Below are 14028 nucleotides of genomic sequence, written 5' to 3'. Positions count from 1 at the left end.
AAACTGCCTTACTTGCCCCTCCAGGTGCCCCAAGCAGATGTGACTGCATTCCCTTGCAGTCCCACAGGCCAATCTGCTCCGGAAGCCAGCCCTGCTCCGTGACTCCAGCTGTCTGTCTAGACACCTTAGTCTTGCACCAAAACCATCTCCTGGAGGCAGGAATGTCTCCACACCCAGCTCTGCACACAGCAGGTGCTCAGCACATTGTTACAGAACTGCTGTGCAACCTCAGGGTAGACACCTGAAAACCAGCAGCAAAGCTCCCAAGGTCACTAATACAGGGAAAGGGACTGTATGACACTCTGCAGCACCAGTCATTGCTGTCTGCCATTAGGGAGCTCAAGGGACCAGCCAGCTCACCTGCTTCAAACACTGCAGGAGGACACAGAAGACCAGGGAGTAGGGCAGAGAGCCAAGCCGTACGGCGGGGCCTGCAGATGCTGGGCCAGACAGCCCGGTGGGAGGGGACAGGGGGCCACTGGCCTTCTTCTCAGAGCCTCTCTCTACCTCCCTGTGGAAGCAAACGGGGAAAGCACTGAGGCCGAAGCCCCCGATCCATAGGGTAAAAAGACCCACTGGGCCCCTCAGACACAGGGCAATCCTTGGAGTGAAGAGCAGCTAGCTCCACCAACCTGCCCCGTAACCTTAACGCCATGACACTGGGGGAAACAGGTCTGACAGTGGCAGAGGGAAAGAGGTCAGCCCACACGTACATGTAGTCACAGAGGCAGTAGGGGCTAAACCGCACAACGCCATCCTTGGTGGGCAGGCCAAGGCGATGCAGGGAGTCGGCCCGCAGCAGCAGCAGGAAGTCGAAGGCCTGCAGGGAATAGAAAGCGCCATCCACAGAGCGCCATACGGGACCCACGCCCTCAGACCCACACGTTTCTGGGAAAGGCTGCTTCCACTAACAGCAAACACACCCCAACTGCTCCACGCAGGCAGTGGCAGGCGGTGAGCTGCAGCATTCACGGCCCTCTCCCTCAGAGGCCAAGGGCTCTGTGACAGCCCCATAGCAGACGGCAATGCTGTGGCCTCTCACACCATAGGTCCCACCCCAGGACAAAGGAAAGGGATGCCTTTCCTGCTGGCTGGACAGCACTGCACCAGGCCTGAAGTGCCGGAGAGCAGACCTCTACTCAGGACACTGTCACTTCCTCCAGTGAATGAAGGCTCACTTAACTGGGCTCCCTTCAGGGCTGCCCCATCAGGGAGATGGTCTGGGCAGGGCCGGGCTTCGGTCCCAGTGACCTCGGCTCAGCCTGGTGCCAGCATGCACAGTGGAAGCTCAAGGCAGTCTGTCCTGCCAAGCCCCCACCCCACACAGCCACACGCTTTGCTGTAAGTTGCCGACAGACTCTGAAGCACCAGGAATGGAACACATGCCACCCTGTAAATTGGGGTGACACCCTCTCTCTGTCCCCATCCCAGGCCACTGTGTGACTCAGAATGACATGCCACAGAGGCTCTCAGGCTGCAGGCAAAGAGAAGGGCAGCAGGTGCCACAGCTGGTACTAACGGAGGGACAGTCTGCTGGAGCCCCTCCCCCTCCCCGGGACATTTGCCACCAAGTCTCCTGTTTGAGGTCCCTATACCACCAACACTGAGGCAGCTGCTGGGCCCCCCGGGGAATCTACCTCAGGCCAGCCCAGCAGGCCCGTCATACCTGCAGCCGGATGCTGCTGGCAATGGGCAGGGTATAGCTGTGCTTATAGTGGAGCTGGATGTGACTGACGAGCATCTCGTACACACGCATAGCGTGGCTGGCAGGCAAGGTATACAGCTTGGTCTGCAGAGAGAGTATGCTGGTCACCAGGAGGGCAGGAGGCACAACGCAGCCAGGGAGCTGGCACCCTGGCACCCAGGAGGAGACAAACCAGAACAAGCTTGAGGCAACTGGGTAGCATCTACCATTTAAAATGCATGAACACTTCCAAGTCTCCAGGACTTTGCCCCTCAGACATCCCCACACGCAGGCTCGCAGTAATAGCAAATATCAGAGCCGGCCTCGTCCCTATCATCACAGGGAATCAGTTACTACATCAGGAAAGTCCATCCAGCAGAGCACCATACAGCCGGGCGTGAGAGGAGACCCTGGGCTGGCAGAGCACACTCACCACCACACGGCAGAGGAGGATAAACCAGGGCAGACAAGCTCGCAGGGTGCTCTGTGAGGGGTATAGGGTGTCTTTTTATTTTATTTTTTTTAATTGAGTTCAGAGAGGAAGGGAGGATAGAAACATCAATGATAAGAGAGAATCACTAATCAGCTGCCTCCTGCACACCCCCTACTGGGGAATCAAGCCCACAACCCAGGTATGTGCCCTGACCAGGAATCGAACTGGTGATCTCTTGGTTCATAGGTCATAGGAGCCACATCAGTCGGGCATAGGTGTCTTTTGAAGTGATAAAGATGTTCTAAAAGTGTCTGTAGTGATGGCTACACAACTCTATGAATACACTGAAAACCACTGAATCACACACTTTAAACAGATGAATTATATGGTATGTAAATTATATCTCAATAAAGCTGTTAATAAAATTAAACAACCTTGGGGACAAATGGATGGCAGCCCTTCCCTCCTCAACTGCTGGGAGAGCTGAGGGCATTGTTGGGCAATGACTCAGGAATGGCTCTGCACAGTATGGCCCTGACCAGGCTGCGTCCACCCCTCTCCATGCTGTGACAAGTCAGAATCACACCCAGGCTGCCCTCTTTGACCCCCATGGAGTGCCCAGTTCTCCCAGGAGATGTGTCCCCTAAAGATCTAACAGACACAGCTGGTCATCACACCCCCTCCCAGAAGAGCGGAGGCCCACCTGAAGGATGACCAGGAGCCCCAGGACAGCAGTCTTCACGTCCTCCAAGGAGGCAGAGTATGCTGCCATGTCTCTTTCCTCCAGCTCTGGGGGCGGAGAGAGGGAGCGGGCAATCACCTTTGGAGAGAAGATCTGTATTTAAATCCCGGTTCCAGGCTCCCAGAAGGAGCACCCATGAGATTCCGAACTTTCCCCCAGAACGTACTTTCTCCTTTATTTCTCAAAAGGAGAGATGCACTCTATGCACCTGAGGAATCATTCAGACACTGTGGTGCCTTTCAAAATTAAAAGAAAAGGATGCTGGCTGTGTAGGCAGACCATGGCCAAGCCCCACCCCAGCTGACTTGGGCTACCACCACAGCCGCTTCCCAGGCCCCAGGCAGCAGGACATTGCTGAGCGCCCATCACTGCTGGGAGGGAGGCCCTGCCTCTGAGAGACCCAGCCAGTCATTCTGCAGAGGATGGGGACAGAGTCCAGAGCATGCTGCTGCATGCAGGGCTTTGCCCCAAACAGGAGGGGTCCTTCTAGCAGCCCAGGGACCCAGAGCCCCTGTAGCTCTCACTTTCTCAATGATGTCCAGCAGGCTGTTGAAGTGGTGGGTGTGGCAGCCTTCGGCCAGGTCCACCAGCAACTGGGTGGCCAACTTCCGGACCTGGTGGTCTCTGTCCTCAGGGATGTGGGAGAGCTGTGAGATGACCACCGTGTTGATCAGTTCCTCCTACAGCAAGCACAGTGGAGTGAGGGGAGCTGCCTGCGACAGAGGCTGGAAAGCAGCCAAGGCACCACTCCCAATGGGAAAACGCATGGCAGGGATGTGTCAGCGCCTGAGGGGCCAGAGTCCCTCCCAGGGTGCTCTGCCTGGCCCCTCAGTTCAGGAGAATGGCAACGGCTACATGATGGCCCAGCCTACGCACAGGCCCTCAGCCTCAGACATGATGCCACAGTGAATGTCCTCACTTGCTCTTTGTCACGGACCGTCACAATTAACATACTCTTACATGGAAGGCCCTCTGTGTGTGCATCTGGGGTATGAAGGCCTTGTCCCTAAATCACGGAGTCCACCTTAATAGGACAGCATGACGAGAGCTTTTGGGAAGGCAGGGCAAGCCTGACCCTGATGGGAGGGATCCGAGAGCCCAGAGCGGCTTCCTAGAAGAGCGGCACTAAGCTGGACTCTGAGGAGGGTGGAATGCCAAGACAGAGACTCAGGGAAAGGGAAGGCTGAGAGCGCAGGAGGACACCGGGAATGCCAGGTGCGCTGAAAAGCAAGGGAAGCACAGAGCCTGAGGTGCATCTGCTGGAGGAAAGAGCATGGCGGGCAGGCTCCGGCCACAAACCCAGTGAGAGATGGGCTGGAGGGAGGAAACTGGCAGTAGAGAGACAGGCAGGGCCTGGCACTACCCCAGCAGCTAGTGGTCGGCCTGGGTCCAGAGGGTGAGTGTGATTACAAAGACAAAAAGAAAGAAAACATCCCCATGCAAGAATCTGCAAAAAACTCATAACAGGACAGGAACTGTGCCCTCCTGGCTGCTCAGCCACACCTCTGAGCCCAGCACAGGCCTGGCAGAGGACACCATGGAATATATGGATGGATGGATGGATGGATGGATGGGTAAACCAACAAGGGAGAAACAGACAAAGCCTATTGAGAAAACCTGCTACAAAGGAGTGGGTCAGATCCCAAGTCCCGGGCAGATCCCCGGAGGCTCTCAGTGCCCAGTGAGGGCCATGCAGGGCCTCTAGGGCCAGCCTCACCCTCACCCTGATGCCCCAGGTGCCCCCGCCAGCCATGGGACACACACCTCATAGAACTGCCTGTTGATGAGCAGCACGAAGGACAGGACGTCCAGCACCTTGATGCGCACAGCACTGCGAGATTCACTCCTAGGGACGAAGGCACACCTCCTGGGGCCTGGTGGCAGCACCACTGCCGGCCTCACCCCCTGCACGCCGCCCTGCTAACACTGCATCCCAAACTCCGAGAGCTCCCCCGGGGACCCAGACCCCAGGCCCACCGCAGGAAACTAAGCCCTCCCACCCCAGCCTGGGGGGCAAGACACTGACTCTATTTCTCCCTGTGTGGGGCCCAGCTTGTCAACATCCAAGGAACTGGGGAACGAGACACAGAGCTCGGCCCTCAGAGAGGCATCTTTCTAGACAACCACTCCACATGAAGCAGCAGAGGCCTCCAGAATTCTGCCCTACAGGAAAGCAACATTTTCCTGCTCATCGAGAACGATTACTTCCAAGAATCAGAAAGGAAAGCCCTCACTCTTGGTGTCCTAGACCCCAGCCCAAGGCATAGACACAGGGTCAGGTTCCAGGGCCCAAGAGGTCTCCAGAGTCTCCCTACCTGAAGAATTTCTCCATCAGTAACTGCAGGTTGTGAATCCAGCCAACCTTCGCCGGGTGGATTGACTGAGCCCTGTAGGTTATTAAGTTTAAGAGGGAGGACTCCTGTCAAAAGAAGAAAAACCTGTTGTGAATGAGCCACTTTGCCTCTCCAGAGATTCTGTAATAAGCACACCCTGTGCTAATGGCCCAGGAGAACAGTTTGCTCAGGGAGACCAGCCACTTCAAGGCCCAGGTGGGGAGCCTACCAAGACAAAGCTTTACTGGCAGCAGCGAAAATTCATTTAAAAGCGCATGTAGCCGAAACCGGTTTGGCTCAGTGGATACAAGGACTGCCTACCGCCGAGAGAGCAGACATGCTGAGCAACAAGTCTCCGCGGCGCTGGCCACATCCCCAGTAGGAGATGTGCAGGAGGCAGCTGGTCGATGTTTCTCTCTCATCGATGTTTCTAACTGTTTTCTGACACCTTCACAGACTTCCCTGCTGGAGTACAAATCTCAGGAGAGCAGGAGCCTTTATTTCAAACACAATTTCAAGCCTTGGCACTAAGCTGAGCATTTCTGGCACAAGGACTGCCTACCGCCAAGAGAGCAGACATGCTGAGCAACAAGTCTCCGCGGCGCTGGCCAGCACCTTCCTCCGCACAGGTGGGAGGAAACTGACAGTTAGGCTAGCGCTGTGCTCTGACCCACACATTGTTTTCTGACACCTTCACAGACTTCCCTGCTGGAGTACAAATCTCAGGAGAGCAGGAGCCTTTATTTCAAACACAATTTCAAACCCACGCAGCCCGGGTTCCCAGAGCTGAGCAGAACCACCCTCCCTAGAAGCCTGGTGGAACCACCCTCTTGCCTGAGCAGCAAAGGCCCCACCAGGTTTGCGAGAGGTGGTCTTACAGGTCTTTGGTCTGCACATCTCTCAATGAGCTCGAAGTATCTCTCCTGTGAGCCATGGAACTCGTTCTGATCACATAGCTCTTCCACTGTGGTCAGCAGGTCATGGACAATGGCTCTGAGCTCTGGGCTCTCCAGGCTCTGCAACACAAAGGTGCAATTACACAGGAGTGACTTCTGGCTTCCCTCAAGGACTCAAAACCAGCTGCATCCAGATCCCCCTCATGCCCTTCCACTGGACAGGGGGAATGACCCCCACGGTGCTGGGACCCCTGAAGCAGCTGGGCTGTTCCTGCTCATTCACCAACCCCAGGGAGTCCTGGATGCGCCCACACAGGGACCAGCTCCCAGTACTTCACACACCCCCAGGCTCAAACACCCTCTGAAGACCCCAGGGAACGGTCTCCAGCCTGCCACTCTGGGATGAAGCGCCAGCTGATCAGTGGACAATGAGGGATGAGAGTCCAGTCCTTCCTCCCCCTGGCTGGCCACCTAAACACTGGTCCACGCCGAGTCCCCCAGAAGACCCAGCTCTGAGCCCTTGCTAGACACGACTTTGTGATCTCTGTAGCCCCCACATCAGCATGTCCCCCTCCTGCTGTGGTCACACTGTCCATATTATACCAAGGTTATGGCTGGCTTTCTAGATGCTGAGGGAACTGTCTTCAGGGTCCACTTCCAGGCCATCAAGTTGACCCAATCCTGATCAATGCCAGCACTGCCTCCTGAACACCTGCTACATATTCCTGCTCCCAATGATGGAGCGCACTTGGAAAACCCAACTGTCTTTAGTGGATGGCGAGTTGACACCACTGAGAATCATCAGGAAACACACCAGGCAGGCTCAGAGGGAAGGGCTTATGAGAGCTATCTTTCAGGTGAGATGAGCCAGCCAGCCCCACAGGTCCAGGCCCTGGTCCCCAAGGAAGGGCCCTTGGGCCGGCTTGTCCATGGTCTTGGTCCTCCCTGTGCCCAGTCTCCTCACTGGCCTGACCTGAAGCTGCTGAAGCAGGCGCTCGATAATGTTCAGCAGAATGTCCCACGTCACAGCCTGGAGCTCCCTCTTGTACTTCTTGATGAGCCTGGTTATAGAGAGGACGATCTCATAGGACACCACCTCGTTTGGACAGGTCATGGCCTGGAACACAAGGCCCAGGGAGCAGGCGATGGTTAGCCACTTCCTGCTCACCCACAGGAAGCCCCCATCACGTCACCCTTGAAACCAGGCATAAGATGTCTGAGAGGGCCACGCTCCCCACGCTTATCCCAGGGGCCACCCAAGAATCACAGGAATCCGGAAGTGTTTTCTACACTGGCTCCAAAAGGCCTGACTCGGCTAAATTTCAGGGCCCTGCCCTAACCGGTTTGGCTCAGTGGATAGAGCGTCGGCCTGCGGACTCAAGGGTCCCAGGTTTGATTCCGGTCAAGGGCATGTACCTTGGTTGCGGGCACATCCCCAGTGGGGAGTGTGCAGGAGGCAGCTGATCGATGTTTCTCTCTCATCGATGTTTCTAACTCTCTATCCCTCTCCCTTCCTCTCTGTAAAAAATCAATAAAACATATTTTAAAAATAAAATAAAATAAAAAAAAATAAATTTCAGGGCCCTGACTTACTGGCCTAGAGGAGCCTGAAAGCTACCTTGATGCAAGCTAAGCCCAAAGGCCCCACACTCCACTGCCCAATGAGGTATGGGCAGGGCAGGAAAAACAGCCCATAAGGAGATTCTTTGTTGACCCTGTACACAACACAGCTCCTCTGAGCTGCCTTCCCTGTGGTGAGATGAGGTTGGTAGGATGGCCCAGCTCACCGGGGTGCTGAGATAACTGCATGAGAAACATACACAGAAAGTACTCCAAATAGGACCAGGCCCCATGGAAACAGAAGCCCCATCACTGGCCTCAATTCTAGAGCGAGTGATTTTACCAAATGAAATCCTCACCGGTTAGTGTCGCCATCCCTGGCGGAACCTTGAGCAGTTCTAATGATAATTTTCAAGATACGAAATTCTTAAGATACACGATTTGCTTGAGGAAGAGACTTTCAAATGGCCCGAAACCTCATTTCCAGTTGCAAAGCAAGTGACTGGAAATATCCCCACAGCCCCTGCAGCAGAACCCGTCCAATGGGTCTGTTCTGGCCAGGCAGGGAACCCGCTCCTGCGGCACAAAACGTGAGTTACCTCGTAAAATGATGGCAGCACAGATGTCGGGGAGTTCTTGAGAGAATGGAGTCGGTGGGCGCCCCAGAGAGCCATGCCAACAAAGAACACAGCTCCTCTCAGCAGCGGGGCATCTTCCATGTAGGCTCTGAAAATGTTCCCCAGGAAGACGAATGTGAGCAGAGCCTGGGGCCAGCGTCGGCCTGCTGCAGGGCCCCAGGGTAGGCCCAGGGTGGGCCCAGGCTCCTTGTAGCCCCCAGAGGTCCCTGCACTTATGGGGCCAAAGCAAAGCTGGGTGAGGAGTGCTGGTCAGGGAACACAGAGGTCAGGGTCAGCAGCAACCATCTGATTCATTCACACACTGCTCACCACGGAGCCATGCTAGATGCCAGGGCATGGCGGTGAAAGAGAGCTTACAGTCCAGGAGACACAGATATGAACCAAAGAGCCACGTAAGGAAATGCCAAGTTGCTGCCTCAAATCACAGCTAAGAAGGAAAATCCCGGGATAGGTAAGCAATACCTGCTTGGGGTACTCAGGGAACCAACAATGGCGCCTAGATGTCAAGGAGCACTCAGAGAAACTTAACCAAGGTGAAAGATATTCCAGCAAGAGCAAAGGACACGTGCAGAGGCCCATGGCAAGACGGAGGGAGGGAGAGGCTATGATTGGGGCAGGGCCTGACCACCGGGCCTGGCTGCAGTGAGGAGTTTGGTTTTGACTCTGAGAGCCCCGAGAGCCACTGTAGCTTCAGGCACAGGGTGACAGAGATCTGCGCTGGGAAAAGAACACGTGGCTGCCGTGTGGAGGAACGGCCCTCAAAAGGCCAAGAGCGGGTAGAGGCGTCCATCGAGGAGATGAGAGCTGAGGGGGTGGGGTGGGGGCCCTCGGTGGACAGATGTAAGCCACCCCCAAGGGACAGAAGCAACAGGACTGATGATGGTTTGGCTGTGAGAGGTGAGGGCAAGGGCCTCAAAACAGGACCAAAGGAAGGCAGCCTCACTGGACAAGATCCAAATATGGGGGGAGATTTCGAGTTCAGTTTTGAATGTTCTGATTTTACCAGCAGAGGCTGAAGAGGAGAGCAGATCAGGAGCATTAAGATGTACGCTCTAGTTTTAGGGCAGCTTCTGGAGCAGTCACCCCAAAGGAACAGGAAACCTCCCCGTTAGCCTATACCAGGCAAGAGCCAACACAGACAACTTCCTCACGAAGGCTCTGCAGCAGCGGATCCAGCACTTTACCCCCACCTTCTGCCCAGGCCTTCACCACACTCACCTGTCCTCCATGATGCGGCACATGTTATAGATAGCACTGTGGCCCAGGTGGGTGCCCAGAAGGTTACGCATCAGCTGGGAAACAAAACACACCAGATCCCATTGGCAGATACAGGTCCCAGATACGAGTCCCAGGGCCCCAAACTCCGGCCAGCCCTGCACAGCCACTGCTCCAACACCCTTCATGCCCAGCCATTTTCAACCATTTCTTCCCAAACACATAGGCCACAGAGTTCCCAAAACGCCACCAAAACCCCGACTCAGCTCAACCACCTTGGGAAAATGTCGCTGGACTCCCCTCAACAAGCCATTGTGTGGCCATTCCAAAAATCAGATGGCCATTCATTAAAGACTAGATGGCCCTTGTCCTGCCCATGTGCCTGGCTTATAACTTCATCTAGGGAAGGACTCTCTAGGACAACAGTTCAGACCCCCACCTTCCAGCAAGGCTCACAGAGCTCCTTGACATTGATGGTGCGACAGAGAGTGACAATAAAGAGGGGGAGGCTCTCGGCTGGCAGGCAGTTGTAGCAGACCACGGCATCCAGCACCTGCAGAGACACCTGGTGGGGTGGAGAGAGGGGTCACACCAGCCCTGCCTCAACTCCTGCCCCAGGGAGGCAACATCCCCAGCCTCCTTTGGTCAGTGACTATTGCCCCGCCCCTCTGCCAAAGCAGCCTTCCTCAGAACCACAAGAGCAAGTGTCTGGGGGGCACTTCTATATCCCAAACATTGTGGGTCAGCCCATCCTGAACTATGACCCCACAACAGAGGTCACCCAATACCCTTACTTACAGGAGAGTGTGAGGCTCAGAGAAGCCGAGCAGCTTGCCTGGAGCCACATGCTCAGTGAGGGGACTTAATCCCAGAGCCCACCCAGACTACCCAGAAGGAGGCTGAAAGAAACTGCCTGAGAGCAGCTACTGACCTCTATGTCCATGGAGGACACAGTCTGCACACACAGCAGGCAGATCATGCTGTTGGAGGAAGCAGAAAGTCAACTGAAAGGTTATTTCCCAGAGGCTGCGTGGCTCCAATTCACTTTCTGATGACTCCACAGAGGGGCTCCGCCTCTCTAGGGCCCCACACACCCACGACAGGCAGGTGCTCATGTTGCCCCTGCCCTCATGGATTTCATAGAGTGTTCAGAAAAAATGACAAGTAAGTAAAACCAGGTAAAATTACATCCATTAAAAATAAAATACCGCCCTAACTGGTTTGGCTCAGCGGATAGAGCGTCGGCCTGAGGACTGAAGGGTCCCAGGTTCAATTCTGGTCAAGGGCATGTACCTTGGTTGCGGGCACATCCCCAGTTGGGTTTGTGCAGAAGGCAGCTGATTGATGTTTCTCATCGATGTTTCTAACTCTCTATCCCTCTCCCTTCCTCTCTGTAAGAAATCAATAAAATATATTTTAAAAAAATAAAATAAAATAAAATACTAGGTCAAGCCTCAAAATATCAACTTAAGTAGAAGGTGGCTATGGCCACTTCTAACTTCTCCATTTATCTGGTGGTTTCAACAGCTCTATTCACCCCAAGAGCTGAAGACCCAAGACAGTGGGACTAGGATCAGAGTACGTTATTAGAATTCTTTTCTTACTGGACCATTGATGCAATATATTCATCGAGGTAACAGCTGTTGAATTTGACCAAGTTCACAAGCACCAGAAGGAATTCTGAGGACAGGCCGATATCCATCCACTGTAGGACAAACTCAGCTGGGGAGAAGAGGAGAGCAATGTACTTCCTCCCACCTCCTGCCCAGGAAAACACATCCCATCCCACTCAAGGCTGGGAACCCCATCATCAGTCCCCATGCAATGACAGGCAGGTCACGCATGCACAAAGTCGAGGGAGGCTCAGCTGGAGCCTGAGCAGGTCAGCATGTCACAGACGCTGGAATTTAAATTCACCAACCCCCAGCATGCACCGAGGGAGATCTGGGCTGAGAATCGGTAGCAGTGCTTGTGCATCTGATGCTCAGAGACCTGGCCCCAACGCGGAGGGTGCAAGCACGCAGGACACATGTTTAGGAGGCAGATTCCCGGCCCCCCTTCCCCAGAAAGAATCTCTCGAAGGAGACACAAGCAATGCTTGGCGTTAGCCAAGTAAACTTAGATAGCAAACCTGACCATGACGCCCAGTCAGCACCTGTCCTGGAGGCAAACTAACAGCTGAGGCCCATTTCTGGGCAATACAACAGCAAGGAATTTAGTCCGATTTACTTCTTCCTCCTCCTTTCCCTCCTCCCCTGACCAGTGACATGAAATCTCAAGACTCACAGAAACCTCACACTATCAGAACAACAAGCAGAAAAGCCAGCAAAGGAGAGAGCTGGAGGTCAGACCCAGGGCACGGAGAGGGCAAGGAGGCAAACCCAGTGAGGCGGCCCCGCCCCCCAGAAAGCTCAGGGAACTCTGGGTAAAACACAGTCTAATGCCCAGATCAGCATCCTGCACTTCCTACAGCAGCGCTCAGACCACCTCCTGCCTGCCTGAAAGGCACAGCTAAGCCACATTCCCCAGGAGTTCTGAGCCAGCAGGTCTGGAGGGAAGCCCAGGACTCTGCATTTTTAACAAGCTCCCCCAGGAGATTCGGTGGCTAACCCAGGTGTCCCGGGTAAGCAGAGCTGTGTGGTGCAGCGCTGTCTGCAGGCCATTCCTGCACACTGCAGCACTCCCGCAGGGCCCCAGTGGCTCCCACATCCCAGATTAAATTTGATCACCAAGGCCAGAGAAACCTCACACCCAGTGTGGCACCCACCCAGCTCTTCTTCCAAGTAGGTAATGTGTCTCCCATTATCCGTAAGGGCCTTGAAAACTTCCAGTCTTTCGTGGAGGTCTTCGTTGGAGGGGTAATCCTTGATGACCTTGAAGAAGAGGGCCCTGAGCACACCCAAGCGATCCCCCTGAAGACAAAACCACAAGGTTAGCAGTCCTGCTGGGATCCCTGGTCACCTGGGCTCTCTGAGCAGCTGGATGAAGTCCAGGAAGTACAGCAGGCTCCAAAACTCCCACCTCTGGGCCCCTTTTCCTTCCCACAGGAACTGGCTATGAGGGACAAACTGGGAACACCAGAGTAGGGAACCAGACGCACTGGTCATCGGCTGACCGGCATGTGTGAAGCACCCACTATGTACTTGGCTGTGGGCACACAGTAGGGACAGTGCAGTTCCATACCCCCACCTCTACCACACTCAGAGCCCAGGGTGGACACATTTGTGCTCACAGGACAATGACAACGATCTAACTGCACTGAGGGTGATGGGGCCTCTGGGGCGGGTGGGTGTGAAGGAGGAGAGGAAACAGAGGAGGGGAGGAGCCTTCCAGGCAGCAATGGCAGAAGGTGGCCTGAGTGGTCCAGGAACAGCAGAGACTGTGAGGCCAAAGCACAGTGAGTACGGGTGGCCCAGGGAGAGGGAACGAGGTCACCGAGAGCACCCGTACAGTGGCTCACTCGTGCCAGGCACCGTTCTCATCATTTTGCATAAACTGTCTCATTTACTCCCTAAATATTCCAGAGGAGGAAGGAGCCATGAGCATCCTCTTCATAGGTGAGATGGAGGCTCAGGGAGCTCCAGAGACCTGCCCAGCACCCACAGGTACAAGAGGCAATGCCAGGATGCCCACTACGGCCGTCTAGCTACAGAGACCTTGGGAACTACAGGCCCTGGGCCTGGTGCCTTCACCAAAGACAAGAATCCAAGTGGGACCAGCAGGAGCAGTCAGTGGGTGGCCCAGTATCATCCCACACACCCATCCTAGCTCCACCTGAGCACAGACCCAACACCCCTTACCTGTCCCTGCACGATGGCCTTCAGGAGAGCCAGTACTGCGTGGCGGGCCTCTGGTGGCCGTTCCGGCTGCAGCAGGTCGGCAACTGCCTTCCAGAGTGCTTCCACTGCATGCTGCCTCCAGCAAAGAGGGGAAAGCGATTAGGGTGTGCGGGAGCCCTCAACTGGAGAGCAAAGGGCAGAGCTGAACAACAGGGTCTTTTGACTTAGATCTTGTGTCATTAAAGCCCACATCTTGTATGCCTGTCACAGCCCACAGTGACCATGAGCCTGACAAGGGGAAGCTGCAAGCCACTTCAAAACCCTCACCAGTCCACAGGTTAGGGGAGGGAGAGAAGGGCAGGCAGGACAGAGAAAACGCCCAGGCTGCCTCCAGAGATCGCAGGGAGTCCACCTGAAAGCTTGCTCCGACTCTGGTGGGAAAAGCCAGTAGAAGAGGCTGAGAACAAGAAGCACCACAGTGGCCCCTGGGCCTGTAGCCTGACATAGAAATCCACCCCCTGGCTTCCCTCTGTGTAAACACACCAGCCCAGCTATGGGCCACTCAGCACCAATTCCCTTCCCCGCCTCTGCTGCCTTGCTTGACCTGTCAGGAACTCTGTGCAAGCCTGGCCGGTGTGGCTCAGTGGTTGAGCACTGACCTATGAACCAGGAGATCACAGTCTGATTCCCAGTCAGGCCACATCTAAAAGACATTACCTCCAGGAGGTAGCCAATCAATGATTCTCTC

The 14028-nt window shown here is 55.0% G+C and overlaps 1 protein-coding gene across 7 annotated transcripts in view; it reads right to left on the bottom strand.

The window, feature by feature from the left end:
- Positions 1–14028, bottom strand: part of TSC2 (TSC complex subunit 2) — a 37427-nt gene that overhangs the window by 18860 nt on the left and 4539 nt on the right. For 6 of the 7 annotated variants that reach the window (XM_023764467.1, XM_023764466.1, XM_006100904.3 and 3 more), the window contains 16 exons: positions 13302–13412; positions 12269–12413; positions 11106–11223; positions 10433–10481; positions 9941–10066; positions 9505–9578; positions 8248–8374; positions 7062–7205; positions 6071–6208; positions 5175–5278; positions 4624–4705; positions 3384–3539; positions 2821–2937; positions 1667–1789; positions 714–820; positions 361–511 (listed from right to left, as the gene is read on the bottom strand). In XM_023764467.1, coding sequence (XP_023620235.1) covers positions 361–511; positions 714–820; positions 1667–1789; positions 2821–2937; positions 3384–3539; positions 4624–4705; positions 5175–5278; positions 6071–6208; positions 7062–7205; positions 8248–8374; positions 9505–9578; positions 9941–10066; positions 10433–10481; positions 11106–11223; positions 12269–12413; positions 13302–13412 — 1872 coding nt within the window. Of the gene's footprint in view, positions 1–360; positions 512–713; positions 821–1666; positions 1790–2820; positions 2938–3383; positions 3540–4623; positions 4706–5174; positions 5279–6070; positions 6209–7061; positions 7206–8247; positions 8375–9504; positions 9579–9940; positions 10067–10432; positions 10482–11105; positions 11224–12268; positions 12414–13301; positions 13413–14028 lie in introns of those variants that run through there. The other variant, XM_014466279.2, reaches the window with a different exon arrangement.

The sequence above is a fragment of the Myotis lucifugus genome, unplaced genomic scaffold, assembly GCF_000147115.1.
Source record: "Myotis lucifugus unplaced genomic scaffold, Myoluc2.0 scaffold_332, whole genome shotgun sequence".
Taxonomy (NCBI): Eukaryota; Metazoa; Chordata; class Mammalia; order Chiroptera; family Vespertilionidae; genus Myotis; species Myotis lucifugus.
The sequence above is the reverse complement of the archived record's forward strand: the minus strand, read 5'-3'. Positions and strand labels throughout refer to the sequence as shown.